The following is a 14,344-nucleotide window of genomic DNA, read 5'->3' as shown; positions in this document are numbered from 1 at the left end:
CAATGAAAATGGATGACTAGTACCTAATCGAATTAATCAGATCATGTAGGAACAATATTCAAGACTATCGGTCTGTTAGGATGCCTTAGCTCCATACATCATTGCACTTCCGCTTGATCCCTATCATTAATTAGAAAGGGCTCATCTCATTGTGACCTTCTCTTGAATTCTCAAAACTTCTTTTGCCCCATCCCAGCTAGGGCAACGAACCCATCATTGTCTCGGTTGGCTACTAGAAGGTTTGGGGAAGTCAGAATAGAAGATCGATACATTATAAAGATTTTTTTATTTTAATTTTATTAATCTTAAAGACTAAAGTGATTGTGCCCTCATTCGAGTAGTACCCAAGTTTAATCATCGATGAAAATAATTCTTGGTCAAGATTTACTTACCTTTAGATTGAATTCCAGATTAGTTAGAGGTCTCTTTCTGTTGATAAATTTGAGGATTAAGTAAAAAAAAAAAATAGTCCTACATGTTCACAGTATTAAGAGCCAATTCCTTAAATGGCTGAAAATTGTCTTTCACCTCATTTGACAACACTATCTCCATCCCAGTCATTTTAGACATCTGTGATTAAGGATGTTCACATCTCGGGTATATCTGTGACCCAATTTAATCCATTTATATTGAATTGAGTTATTTAAGTGTTTAATTTAAATTTAAATCGATCCAATCAAGATTTGATAATAAATGGGTTGGATAATAAGGTTAATTTTTTTATCCGATCCAACTCATATCATATAATTAAATTTATTATATATAAATAAAAAGGAGGATCCACTTACTTCAAAAAATAATTCTTTTAGAGTTAAATCTCATCCTTACCATTCATTTTCTTGAGATTCAATGGCAGGTCTATAAAAAATTGCACAAATCCAACCTAACCCAATTGTTCAAATTTGGTGGGATTGGATAATGGGTTTAGCAAACCACAACTCAATCCGACCCGTGAACACCCTTATCTACGATTTCTAGAAAGAACACAACACTTGCATAAACAAATCTCTCACCATCTTATATTGAGTTTTCTTTTGGTTAAAATTAATTTTTTGGTCTTTTAATTTATTTTTCAGGATTAATTAGAATTTTTTTTTTTTGGAGTTTAATTTGGTTCTCTAATTTTTAAAATCGATTCGATTTAGTCCTATTGTCTAAGTTGGACCAACAATGTTAAAAAATCACACTTTGTGATAGTTTAAAATCACCACTAAGTGACTTTAGACTGCTACAAAACGTACATGTCCTAATAGTGTCAATTTAATTTAGACGGAGGTATCAAATTGAATCGATTTTAAAAATTAAAATATCGAAGTGAACTTAAAAAAAATTAGAGTGAAATTGAACCTAAAAAATAAATTAGAAAAAAAAACTAATTTAACCCTTTATTTTTTTTCTTTTCTATTTTATATATGTATGCAATGTTGGAATGACCGCTAAAGCCAGCTACACCTACTTTTGCCTTCATTCTTGAACATTTTAATGTATGCATACAGAGAAAGTTAGCTTCAAATAGTCCAAATTGTTGTACACATAGCCAAAGTTGCGCACATAGTATATCATCTCCAAATTCTAACAAGGGTGGAATCATTGAATAATGAAAATGAAACCAAAAGGAATAGAAGGACCCCTCATTTTATGGCATTTCCATTGCAGAGTTCAAGTAATTAGAATCACAAAATGGAAAAGAAAAATCAGATGGGGAGAATCCAATCTATCTACGGTTATTAGACAATTTTACACAACTGTACATCCTTAGCCATTATAAAATTTTGTTTTATCCTAAACTATAAATTAAAACAAGACAAAGTTCTCTGCAATGTCTCTTCATTGTCTGCAATCTGCATTTATAAGCAGTCAGCAGTTTAAACCATTAGATGAAGATCAAGTCACTCATTTTATCCAATAAATCAGATTTAAAACGCAAATTTGATATCTGAATCATCTGATGTTTATCACATAGTTTACAAATCACTGATCGTGTGATTGCATGACTACACTGAATTCATTTCCCCCTAACATATAAGTAACGTAACGTCATAAATGGTGTTGACAAGTAACTTCAAAATTCTGTGTTGTGCTGAGTGATGAAAATATAATAAGTGAAGTGGAAATGACAAATTAAATAATAATGGAACTTATTAGCTGGAAATTGGAATTATTCCATTACAGTAATTAGTAACCAAAGCCAGACTTGAAAAAAGTCAATTCTAGTTCTACTCTCGAGAGTGAATAGAAACACAACTATCTGAAAGCTTTTCACTACAATGCTTAGTTATACGTCCCACGTCAAACGAATTGTTTAATTGTTGAATGTTATCACAGTCACATACCAAATTACTAGCTGGACATGATCCATTTCCCGTAACATATAAGTAACATAAACCTTGTTGACTGGTAACTTCAAATTCTCAGTTGTACTGCCTGCACAAGAGTGGAGAAAATATAATCAGTGGAAAATTGGAAATGGCAAACAAAAATAATGAAACTTAGCAGGATTTATTCCATTATAGTAATTAGTAATGAAAGCCACTGTAATAATAATAAAAATAAAATAAAATAAATCAAAGCCAGACTTGAAGAAAGTTAATTTTCTTTGAGAGAAAACAGATACACAACTAGCTAAAGGCTTAGACCAAGAAATTTGACAACAGAGTAACAGATAACATCAAACAAGTCAGTTGTGATCTGGCATGCAATAATTTTCTTCACAACAACATAATTAGTTACTTCGTGAGAAGTTTTTCAAATGAATTCCTTTACAGTAACTTATTCCTTTTTGGTTTAAGTAACCAGAAACAACAAAGGCTAAAGTCATCAACAATCACTAAAAGAGTAATCATTTTAGCCTTACCTAATGACCAAACAGGCTAAGGAACAAATGAATGGTGTTTAATATCCCAAATTAAGAGTCAGACATGTTGACTATCAAGGCCTGCAAAGGTAAAAACTTCTCAGTAAACAGTGGTTTAGAGCAAAATTATGCAGAATACAGAATGAACTTTATTTCCCTGTATATTCAAATATTTATCAGTGATTGTTTGCAGTTTGATGGTAAGTCAAATGATTAGCATTGCATTCATGAGAAGACCTATTAAATAAAGATAAAAACAATGCCAGATACAAGCATTAAATAACAAAGAAGGAATTGCAACATTAAATAGAAACAATACGTTGAAGCATTATCCTTGGAATGAGTTGGAACTGGATGGTAAGAAAAATCTTCGGATGTGATTCCTAGGAATGGGCAGCAATCCATCAAGTTTGAAAAATCAATGTCAGATATGTCAACTTCCTTGTCAGACTCAGATGTATAAACCTCATTAGACAATGATTTGTCCAAGCTCTCAGGCATATTAGAGGCATCAAAGTTCAGTTTGCTCCTTACGTCATCCTTCTTACTTGATTTGCCTGTATCTACTTCGATAGGAGAATTGCAATGACTGTTCTCTTTATAAGCCATTTGTGTTTCAGGGCCAACCATAACTTTGTTGGTTGGATTCATAGTGCAACAAGTAGGACTAGCCTCTCCATTGCAAGATGCAGCAGGATAAATTTTAGTAGGGGATACATATGTATCACTCTGAGAGGATTGTGTTGTAGGTGTCTTTGGAATTGGGGAATTGTCTGGAACAAAAAGTGGAGGGTGATTGAATGAGCCTTTGACAGCATTGGATCCTTGAACCAGTGATCCGCTGGGTGCACAGTTCCCAGATGATGATTGAGTTGCAGAAGAAGATGGCCAAGAAACTACTTGGTTGTTGACAGCATTACTTGATTGTGGTGATGTGTTTTCACCTGAAAATAAAGATAGAGTAAAAATGCAATTGATGACATTATGAAAGCTTAGAATATACTTAATAGATTCACAGAAAATTATACCTTGGACTTGATTTTTCCTGCCAGGTGGTCTACCACGAGGTTTCTTTGCAACTATAGGCCCATTTACTGCTTCAGTATCTTTTCTCTTCTTGTCAGACACACTAATCATGGGTGTTGAGAAGTTTCCAGTGTCCACATTGGTGTTGACAGGTCTAGTAAGCAACTGTGTATTAGATGTGTTTTGCATGGCAGCAGCAATACTTGTAATAGTAGAAACACCTAATCAAAAAGCAAAGCAAGGTCAAAACATCATTCATATAACTTAAACCCATCAACACCAGCTAATGAGATCACCACACATCCACAGCTGTAACATCGCAACCTCAATTTAAAGTTACTATAACTGACAACAAAATCATTCACAATGATAATTGCTACCACAATTTAAACAGTTTAAAGTAGTTGTTACTGTTGAGATTATAAAAATTGAGGAAAATCCCAAGCAAATCGGGCTTGTGCAACAGCCTACTAAAACCCCAACCCACATGAGGGACTATGAGCATGTTTGGATATAAAGCTAGAAGAGTTTTTGAGAGCTTTTCTACAAGAAAAAAAACTCTATTTCCAACAGAAAAATTCTCAAACAAGCACTACAGTTTCAATGGGTTAAGTAAGGGCAGAATGGACTGTAGGCTATGGACTAAATGACAACACTAAAGAATTGAAGTTGTAGACCACCTTTAAACCAAGAACAACCGACATATAAAAATTAAAACAAGAACATACAATAATGATCAATATGTCAACTCATGATTGCAAGCAAATAAGGCTAATGCAACAACCACTAAAAGCCCCAACCCCTTAAAGAATTTAAATTCATGGGTTGGAGATGAAAATAACTCACAATATGGGACAATAATTTTAATGGATTAAGTAGGGGCTGAATGGGAATGGGTTGTGGGCTTTGGACTCAATGACAGCTCTAAGCAATTACAGTTGCAAACCTCCTTGAATTAAAACAAGAACATACAATGGTAACCAATATTTCAACTCATGATTAGTCAAGGAAAAAAAAAACGTTGTACCTTGAGGAGTTTTGTTATAAACTCTCGGTTGAGGAACTACTGCAAAATTTGCATTCATCCCCGCGACATTCAGTGAGGGTGACCTCTGAAAAGCATTGTAAGTGTTCAGGGCATTCTGCATGCCTTGCAACAGTATTTGAATCCTGTTTTTCTCTTCCATCACCATGACTCTTTCTTGATTCAGGACCACATTTTGTTTCTTCAAAAATATATACTCATCCAGCATCTCCTCCAAAGTCTTCGGCAACTATGCAAAAAACAAAGTAATATATTGTTGAGAAACCCCATGTATTTAAGTTTTTGGGAAGACTTGAATTCACATAATATATTCTTAAGGAGGGCACAAAACTCAACCCATAGTCCAATAACCAGTCCAAACAACGGTAACTCATGGGTTGGAAACTCATGGGATACTTCGCTAAATGTTACCAATTTTGGATCATATATATATATAATTGAATGAGTTAGGATTATTATTTTCTAACTATCAAAGTGCTCTAATAAATATAAAATTACGACTAAGAACTATATGTGATGATGAAAGGTTAATTGTGTAGATATCATTGGTGATATTATAATTTGATGAGGGAACAAATTATAATTATCATAATTGGATGAGTTAAGTTGCCAAAAACGCAGAAGGGGGTCAAGAAACCTGGTTGATTGACGAAGTGGCAAAGAGAGAAGATGCCTCGTTGCGAAAGATGCAACGCGTGTTTGAGAAATGATTGTCGCAGAGGTACTTATCAACAATGAAGGCGACATGAACGGGATTGATGTTCCTCCTTCTTCCGATCGACTCATCTTGACTTGTGGCTTTCACTTGCCTCCACATTTTCGTTCCCACGAAGAAGAGATGTGTGATGCCCGGTAAAGAGAATTTCTTCCCAAAGAGAAGTGAATTTAAATGGATGGGAAGATAAAAAATACGGATTTTGGCGCGAAAAAGATCTAAAAGATAGCCATCATGAATCACCGCCATACTTTCAAGTTTGAACAGTAGTTTTTTAATTTTTGCCAATTAGAGTTCCGGCGCAATAAAAAATTCCGAATTAAAATTTAAGAATCCGTTTTTACAATAAGCATTTGAATTAATATGGACCATAGATAAAATTAGAGAAAATAAGAGATGCATCTATTTATATAAAAATAAAATACATTTTCACGTGCTAAAGAGGAAGTTTATTGACACTATTTCTTATTTATATATATAGTTGTTTGTTAAATATTAAAGTTAAAAATAATTATTATTACAATTCTTACATTTATCCAAACTTCCTATTAATAATTATAATAATTTTTAAATATGAAAATTACTACCCAATATGGCGGATTTTTGTAAATAAATTATGACAACATTCCCTTGTTTTTTTTTACACCTACAGTAATCCTTAATTTTGTTTGAAGAATACTATATTTACAAGTTTAATGATGATGCACTGTTATCATTTAATCATAATTTATTATTAATATGATTTTTTACATAAATATCATATAAGTCAACAAATTTATAATTATTCTCGATTATGATTAGATGGTGGTGCAAAAATTTGTACACTATTAATGTATAATTATTTTCCCCTTATATTTACATCCATTATATATATATTATATTGACGTCACTTACACATTATATTAACCCTTTAATTATTTGAAAAATATCATCTTATGTGTATCCTAATAAGACGTTATTGTAATGGTCAAAAAAAGGATGTTAGAATTTACTATTATATAATTCATTGGATTTATTTTTTTTAGTTATGTTTATTTATTATGAAGTTTTAAATTATTTATTTTAAAATTTAAAATATTTTTTATTTTTCATTACATAAAATTAAAAAAATCTCAGATCAGTAAATAAATAGTTAAATAAATTTATATATTTTAAAGTATTTAAGATTTTAATTATTCAAATTTAATTTGTATTTCAAAAATTTTATAACTTTTAATTTGTGGTTAAGCTTTTAAGTTCTTAATTATAATATATATACATATATATATATATATATAATATTTTTAATTACTTATTAGTATAATTTGAAATTAAGGATTTTTTTAATTAATTATTTTTTATCTTATAGAAATATTAGTGAAAAAATGAAGCTTTTAATTTTTTTATAAATATATTCTTTCATTGAGTGAGATAATTAATTTAATTTCAATTTTTTTCCAAATAATAGTTAATTGAAAAGAAAATTTAAAACTAAAAGAATGATAGTTATCAGGCCTTCCAAAGTTCTTATTTTGAACTATAATTTAAGGAAAACAAACATAACTTATTTATTTAGGCTATGATTGGAAAAAATAGTTGTAAACTGAAAAGGCTACTTGAAAGTTAAAAATTAGTTAGTAACTGAGAATCGTTGATAGTTGAGAGTTGTTAAAATATTTTTTTGAATTATAAGTGTTTGATAAAATTATCTATTTAATAAATGTAAGATAACAAAAATGAACATGTTTATTTGGTACTTTTATATAATTCTTGATTTTATTTGTTAATAAAAAATTAAAGTATTTATAATTTTTGAACACACACACACACACACACACACACACACACACACACACACACACACACACACACACACACACACACACACACACACACACACACACACACACACACACACACACACACACACACACACACACACACACACACACACACACACACACACACACACACACAGATATATATATATATATATATATATATATATATATATATATATATATATATATATATATATATATCTGTGTCTGTGTCTGTGTCTGTGTGTGTTCTTCCTCCTTATTCTTCTTCGCGGCTGAAAATTTAATAAACGATAATGTGGAAGACAAACCAACCCAATACGGCAGAGTCATTTGGAATGAACAAGATCAGTCGTGTTCATGTTGCCCTCGTCGTCGACCAGTACCTCAACGACAACAATTTTTCTCAAACACATTCCACCTTCCGCAACGAGGCTTCCTCCCTCTTTTCTGATTCGTTGATCAATGAAGTTAATTCCTTTTGCGTCTTTCTCAACTCCTTTCTTCTAAGGATCTTGTTAAGAAATTAAAAAATGACTTTTGAATAATTTTATTTTTAATTGTTTAGGCGTCGAAGAGCTGGATGAGCTTGGGGTAGATACTGGATGAGTATATGTGTTTGAAAGAGCAAAAGGTGATGATGGATCAACAATGGGTCGAGGTAATGATTCACATGCTTAGGCAAGGCATACAAAAGGCTGTGGATATTTACAATACTTTTCAGAGTTCACCCTCACCCAATGTCGAGGTGATGAACACAAAGTATGTAGTGGTTCCTCAATCAAGGCTTTGTAATGAAACTCCTCCAGGTACAACATTTTTTTGTCGACTAATCATGTGTTGAAATCAAGTAATGATGCATTGACTTTGCTTTGCTTTAATGTTAGGTGTTTCTATTGTCAACACTAATGCAGAAACTGGAAACTTGTCCACCCATGATTTATGTGTATGGCAATAGGAGAAAAGATGCTCTAGCAATGAATGTTCCATGTACCAATTGAAAAGAAACCTCGTGGTAGACCACCCGACAGGAAACTTCGTGTCCAAGGTATAGTTGTCTCCTAGTTTATACATTTATTAATAAGAAAAAAGGATTATACTCTAAAAGTGTAAAAAGTTGGACATTATCATCTAATCTCAATCCATTATATATGATCAATTTATTAACTTTTATGATAATTAGTTTAAAAATCATATTGAACACAATGTAGAAGTGTTTTATACTATTAGTAAATGACCATTAAACTCTTTATTAATTATATATGCTTAGTTTTCATCATTTCATCAATTACCTTTTCAGTCTATCCTTATTCTCTCAGGTCAAAACACATTGTTGCCATCAAGTAATACAATCAATAATAAAGTAATTTCTCGGCCCCCTTCTCCAATTCAATCATCATATGGGAATTTTGCCCCCAACAAATCACAGACTCAAGGATCTATTGTTACCCAATGCTCATATGTATCCCATCCTAAGATTTCTCTTGTTGCAACATGTAATGGGGAGGCTAGTCCCTCTTGTTGCAATGTAATTCAAACCAAGAGAGTTATGGTTAGTCCTACAAATCAAATGTCCTATACAGAGAGTAGTCGTAGCATTTCTCCTGTTAATACTGATTCAGACATGGCAAGTAAGAGGAATCGTGTAAGGGATAGGCTGGATGCCTCTGATAAGCATAAAAGCTTGGACAAATCTGATATTGAATGTTCAGACTGGGAGAAAATTCATCTTACTCAGTGATGTGTTAGGTAATCGAGAAGAAGCCATTTTTCTGACCATTCAGCCTCGACTCATATCCAGGATAATGCTTCAGGTTATTGTTTCTATTTAATATTGCAATTCCGTCTTTGTTATTAATTCAATGTTTCCATTTGACATTCTTTTTGTCATTATTTGAATAGATCCTCATGAATGCAATGCTAAGTTTGAACAACTCCTACAGTAGCACTCAAAAAGACATGAATATACAAGGTAATAAAGTTCATTTCATAGGCCTGGATTGTTTGACTACAATAAAACTAGATTAATTTTCAAAACATTGATAAATGGTAACATTACCAATGTGTAATTGATTCAAGTGATGCATTGATTCTTCTTATTTATGGATTCAAATTGATGCCTTGCGTGTGACTAGAAAATTAACACTGTCTTCCTATTCATAGAACCATTAGGGATTTCTTCTAAGTTCTAACAACCAACGTTGCTATAATTATTGACTTGTCAAAACAGAAATTCAAAATGATGAATATTCAAAAGCTTAGGGCTGCGTTACAAATCCTACAGTTTAGGGTTGCATTTGTCTTTTTTTCAAAAGCATGGTCAGTTTTTTCTTGTTCTTCTTTTGCTTGTCTACAGATTGCCTCCATATCTTCAGTATTAGTATATTGATGGGTCTCTTTCTGCAGATGTGAAAATAATTAGGAGTTTCCAATCAGGCTAAACTCATTTAAATAAACAACTAGACTTCATGCACTTTTCATAAAACACTAACTGCAAACTAAGAACCATTTCCCCAAGTTAAAATGGAAAAAAGATAAAGATTCTGCAATGCCAGCTTGTTTTAGAATTTTTGTTAGTAGCTATAATTTAATTTTAGGAAAAACTTAAATGCAGTTCTTTAGGTACTTTTGGTGTTAGTTTTATAATCAGAATTATAATTTATAATTATGAAGAACAAGTATGCTTTGATTTAACTACCATCATGTTGTCATGTGGCTAAAAAAGTCTCTTAGGTGGGATCTATGTGATGTACTTATGACTTCAATACCTAACCTCCAATTCTAGATACCATGTAGCTAGCAATTTGTTGTACTCAAGAGCCTTTAGATAATACGTGGTCTAAATTGTGGATCTGTTTTCTCTCTTAAGAGTAGGGCCATGATAACTATAGTGGAATCAATACTTATTAGTTTCATACATTTAGATTCTCTTTATCTGATTTTGCATTCCCATTTTGTGATCATAACTACTTGAGAACTGTGGTGGAAATGCCAGGAGGGATCCTTCTAGGGCATGTTTGGATAAATTTCTTCAAAAATACTTTTAACTTATGGAGAAGTTCATTTCATTTTTTCTTCCTATTTTTTTTATCATAGAAGTACTTTTGGAATGTGGATAAGTTTATCCAAACGTTTTGCTCCATATTCCTTATATTATAACTCCTTTCTTTATATTTTGGTCTAGTACATGAACTTGGGCAATTTGAAGCTAACATTGTACTTTTCAACCAAAATTGAAGCTTCTTCCAGAATATCAGGTTGTAGTGCATATTTTTGCTGTATACGTGCATCAGTATGTTGATGTAGCTGAAGCAGGCCTACCCATTTTAATTTTCATCTCAATATCTTAGAAAAACTTTTATATTATTTACATGAATAGCATGTCTGGTGTGGATTAAAGGATTATATTATTTTTTTTCTCCGTTGATTTATCATGCAATAACTTTAATTAATGTTACTTGCCAGTAAGAAACAAGTAATGTTACTGGGCCATGAGCTAATCACTAATTGAACCTGACACTATGTAACAGGTTTGACATCCCACCATCTCAAAATCCGATGTAAGACTTTCACATCATATTTATACTCCAACAAGCCTCATACAAATTCTCATCCTTCATTCATCCAATCACCATAAAACTCCTTTCACGCAAAATCTGTCAAACACAATAATGCAGACACTAACTCGAGAAAGACACAAAAAACCCACTTTGGCCCTTATTCCAACGAAAAGAATAGAATTTAATCTACTCAACAATTTCATCTACATCCTTATGGATATTTGAGAACACCACTGCATTTCTTGCTATATACCCAGATAGCCAATATAAAGTAGCATACCACACTGACATCCACTTAATTCTAGACACTTTCCTAGTCCCCAACAAACCTGAAAACTGTAAGAATCTATCCTTTACTGCATTGTGTAACAGGTTTGACATCCCACCATCTGAAAATGCTACTCCATACTATGTACCTACCCAAAATATGTGTTGTGTCTTCATTTTTCAAGCCATATATGCTTTCATTTAGTGAAATAATATCGTGTCGTGCAAGATTTTGAAGAGTTGAAAGCTTGTTTTGTGATAATTTCCAAACAAAAAATTGTACCTTTGGGGGAACACCTCTGGCCCACATTTTTTTGAAAGAATTTCTCCTTTACCAAATTTTTATTTGACACAATAGCTTTGTACGTCAATCTAATAGTATAAATACTTGAAAAATCTGCGGTCCAAACCCAAATATATTAATAAGTAATTAAAAATATTTAAGATATATATATATATATATATATATATATATATGTATGTATATTATAATTAAGAACTAAAAGGCTTAACCACAAACTAAAAGTTATAAAAAATTTCAAATCTAAATTAAATTTGAATAATAAAAATCTTAAATACTTTAAAATATCTAAATTTATTTAACTATCTATTTACTGATCTCAGGAAATTTTTTTATTTTATGTATTAAAAAATTAAAAAAATATTTTAAATTTTAAAATAAATAATTGAAAACTTCATAATAAATAAACATAACTAAAAAAAAATCCTCTGAATTATTTAATAGTAAATTCTAAAATCCTTTGAGGCCTTTTGAAATTACACATAAATTTTACTCTTTTTTTACCATTACAACAACCTCTTATAAGGATACGCATAATATGATATTTTTCAAATAATTAAGAGGTTAATATAATGTGTAAGTGGTGTCAATGTAATATATATATATATATATATATATATATATATATATATATATATATATATAATATCAAGGCTCTGGTAATTGATTATCAAAAGACAAGTTTGCAAATCAGCTTCTTAAAAGAGTTTGAAATTTGAATTTTGAATGTGTAATCGATTATCATTGATGTGTAATTGATTACCAGCAACTCTTGAAATTCAATTTGAAAAGTCATGACCCTTTAAAATATAACTGTATAATCGATTACCAGTGAAAAATTTCAGAAAAAGCTTTTTGAATAGACACATCTCTTCAAACCATTTTGAAAAGGCACGAAGGGCCTATATATATGTGTGTCTGACTTCAAAAAGTAAGAGAGAGGTATTTTAAGAAAACTTCATTGTCAAATGTTTTCTCAACAACTTTTGGGCAAACACTTACAAATCTATTGAGAGTTCATACAGGAACATCAAATTGTATTATCCACTCTATATAAAGGAGAGAAATCTTTCTGCTCATCTCAAGTAAGTTGTAATCAAAAGACTGGTTGTCTCTTGAATTGTGATTTCCCTGAATACAAGGGAAAGGGATTCCTTGTGTGTTTAGAAGTTGTAAAAAGGTTTTTACAAAGTCTCAAGTGAGTTGCTTGAGGACTGGATGTAGGCACGGAAAATGGCCGAACCAGTATAAATCAAGTTTGCATTTCTCTCTTCCCTTATCTCAGTTACTTTACTGTAGTTTACTTTGTCTTGGACATTTAAAAGAACATTGTTAAATTGATTGTTTCTTCTTCTTCTTCTGAATTTTAACCCTATCATTTAAAAGGGGGGTTAACGATTGTTAGTGGGAAAATTTTGAAACTTAATTCACCCCCCTCTTAAGTTATTGAGGCCACTTGTCTAACAAGTGGTATCAGAGCGGGATTCTTGTATAAAGTTTAAAAACTTCAAGAATAATTATGGTCTCATCTAACTTTCCATTTCTTGAGGGAAATTCTATTAATAGGCCTTTTGTTTTCCATGGAAAGGATTTTAATGTTTGTCTATTTTTTATTATTTTTGTTTATGATTGTTAACTTTTTATTGAGTTTTGATGCTTGTCTTCTGCTTGAGTTTGGATTGTCCTTGATGATTATGATTGATAGTTATGATGATTATTGATTGCTTTTGGTGATTGTTTTTTATTGAGTTTTGATTGTCTTGGATGATTGTGTTTGAGAGTTATGTTGATTGTCTTTGATTGATTGCTTTTAATGATTATTTTTTGATTGAGTTTTTTATTGTCTTTGATGATTGTGTTTGAGAGTTATGTTGATTGCCTTTGATGATTGTTTTTTATTGAGTTTTGATTATCTTGGATGATTGTGTTTGAGAGTTATGTTGATTGTCTTTGATTGATTGCTTTTGGTGATTATTTTTTTATTGAGTTTTTTACTGTCTTTGATGATTGTGTTTGAGAGTTATGTTGATTGTTTTTTATTGAGTTTTGATTATCTTTGATGATTGTATTTGAGAGTTATGTTGATTGCCTTTATTGATTACTTTTGATGATTGTTTTTAATTATTATATATTTTGATTATTTATACTGAATATGTATTTTTTTATGGGTGCAAAATAGTTAGTTTTAAGGCCTTTTGATATCATTTGATTCTCATACATTTAAACAAGCGATAACATTTTCATTTTGGGCCAAGAAATGTTACTTGGAACAAATGTATATTCTACCACTTTAAGAACACATGTTTTCTCTTATGGTGTGATGAAATTTTATTTTATTTTTATAATTATTTAAGTGTTTGTTGTCAATTATGTAAATTACATAGTCAATTTTTCAATTTCATTTGAGGTCACCCGAAATTAAAGTCTAAATGAGTAATCACATAGTCAACTATGCTAAAAGCATAATTGATTGTGTTGTAAACCCAAGAGTCATACAAGTGTAGAAATGATCAATTTTGATAAGTGAAAAATTGTTTTATTGCGCTTTCTTGTTGACTATGACTTCCGCTCTCATTCATATCTTTTTGGGATGAAACTTAAAAGTCACAAGTCTCACATTTTTAAATCTATATCTACCTTTCACCCTATCAAACATCCTCACTTGAGTTGAATTCACTTCCTACCTTAATTCATTCTTTTAAACCAAACACTACCTGAATAAATCTCTAAAACTCTCAGCTATTTCATTTAAGTTCTTAGACATGATTACTTGTCAT

General features: G+C 31.1%; 2 protein-coding genes across 2 annotated transcripts; one reads left to right on the top strand and one right to left on the bottom strand.

Annotated features, from left to right (window-relative positions):
- Window positions 1-2,150: 2,150 nt before the first annotated feature.
- Window positions 2,151-5,136, bottom strand: LOC114404986. Its single transcript, XM_028367694.1, has 5 exons — window positions 4,908-5,136; window positions 3,883-4,101; window positions 3,174-3,798; window positions 2,855-2,935; window positions 2,151-2,424 (listed from the first exon to the last, which is right to left on the bottom strand). Exons 1-4 carry the CDS (start codon window positions 5,131-5,133, stop codon window positions 2,929-2,931), a joined length of 1,077 nt encoding a protein of 358 aa, XP_028223495.1. The 5' UTR covers window positions 5,134-5,136; the 3' UTR covers window positions 2,151-2,424; window positions 2,855-2,928.
- A 2,599-nt stretch (window positions 5,137-7,735) lies between these two features.
- Window positions 7,736-9,180, top strand: LOC114369805. The gene is made up of 3 exons (XM_028327096.1): window positions 7,736-7,909; window positions 8,354-8,429; window positions 8,759-9,180. Exons 1-3 carry the CDS (start codon window positions 7,736-7,738, stop codon window positions 9,178-9,180), a joined length of 672 nt encoding a protein of 223 aa, XP_028182897.1.
- Window positions 9,181-14,344: the final 5,164 nt, after the last annotated feature.

This window comes from Glycine soja, chromosome 1 (assembly GCF_004193775.1).
Source record: "Glycine soja cultivar W05 chromosome 1, ASM419377v2, whole genome shotgun sequence".
Classification (NCBI taxonomy): Eukaryota; Viridiplantae; Streptophyta; class Magnoliopsida; order Fabales; family Fabaceae; genus Glycine; species Glycine soja.
The sequence above is the reverse complement of the archived record's forward strand: the minus strand, read 5'-3'. Positions and strand labels throughout refer to the sequence as shown.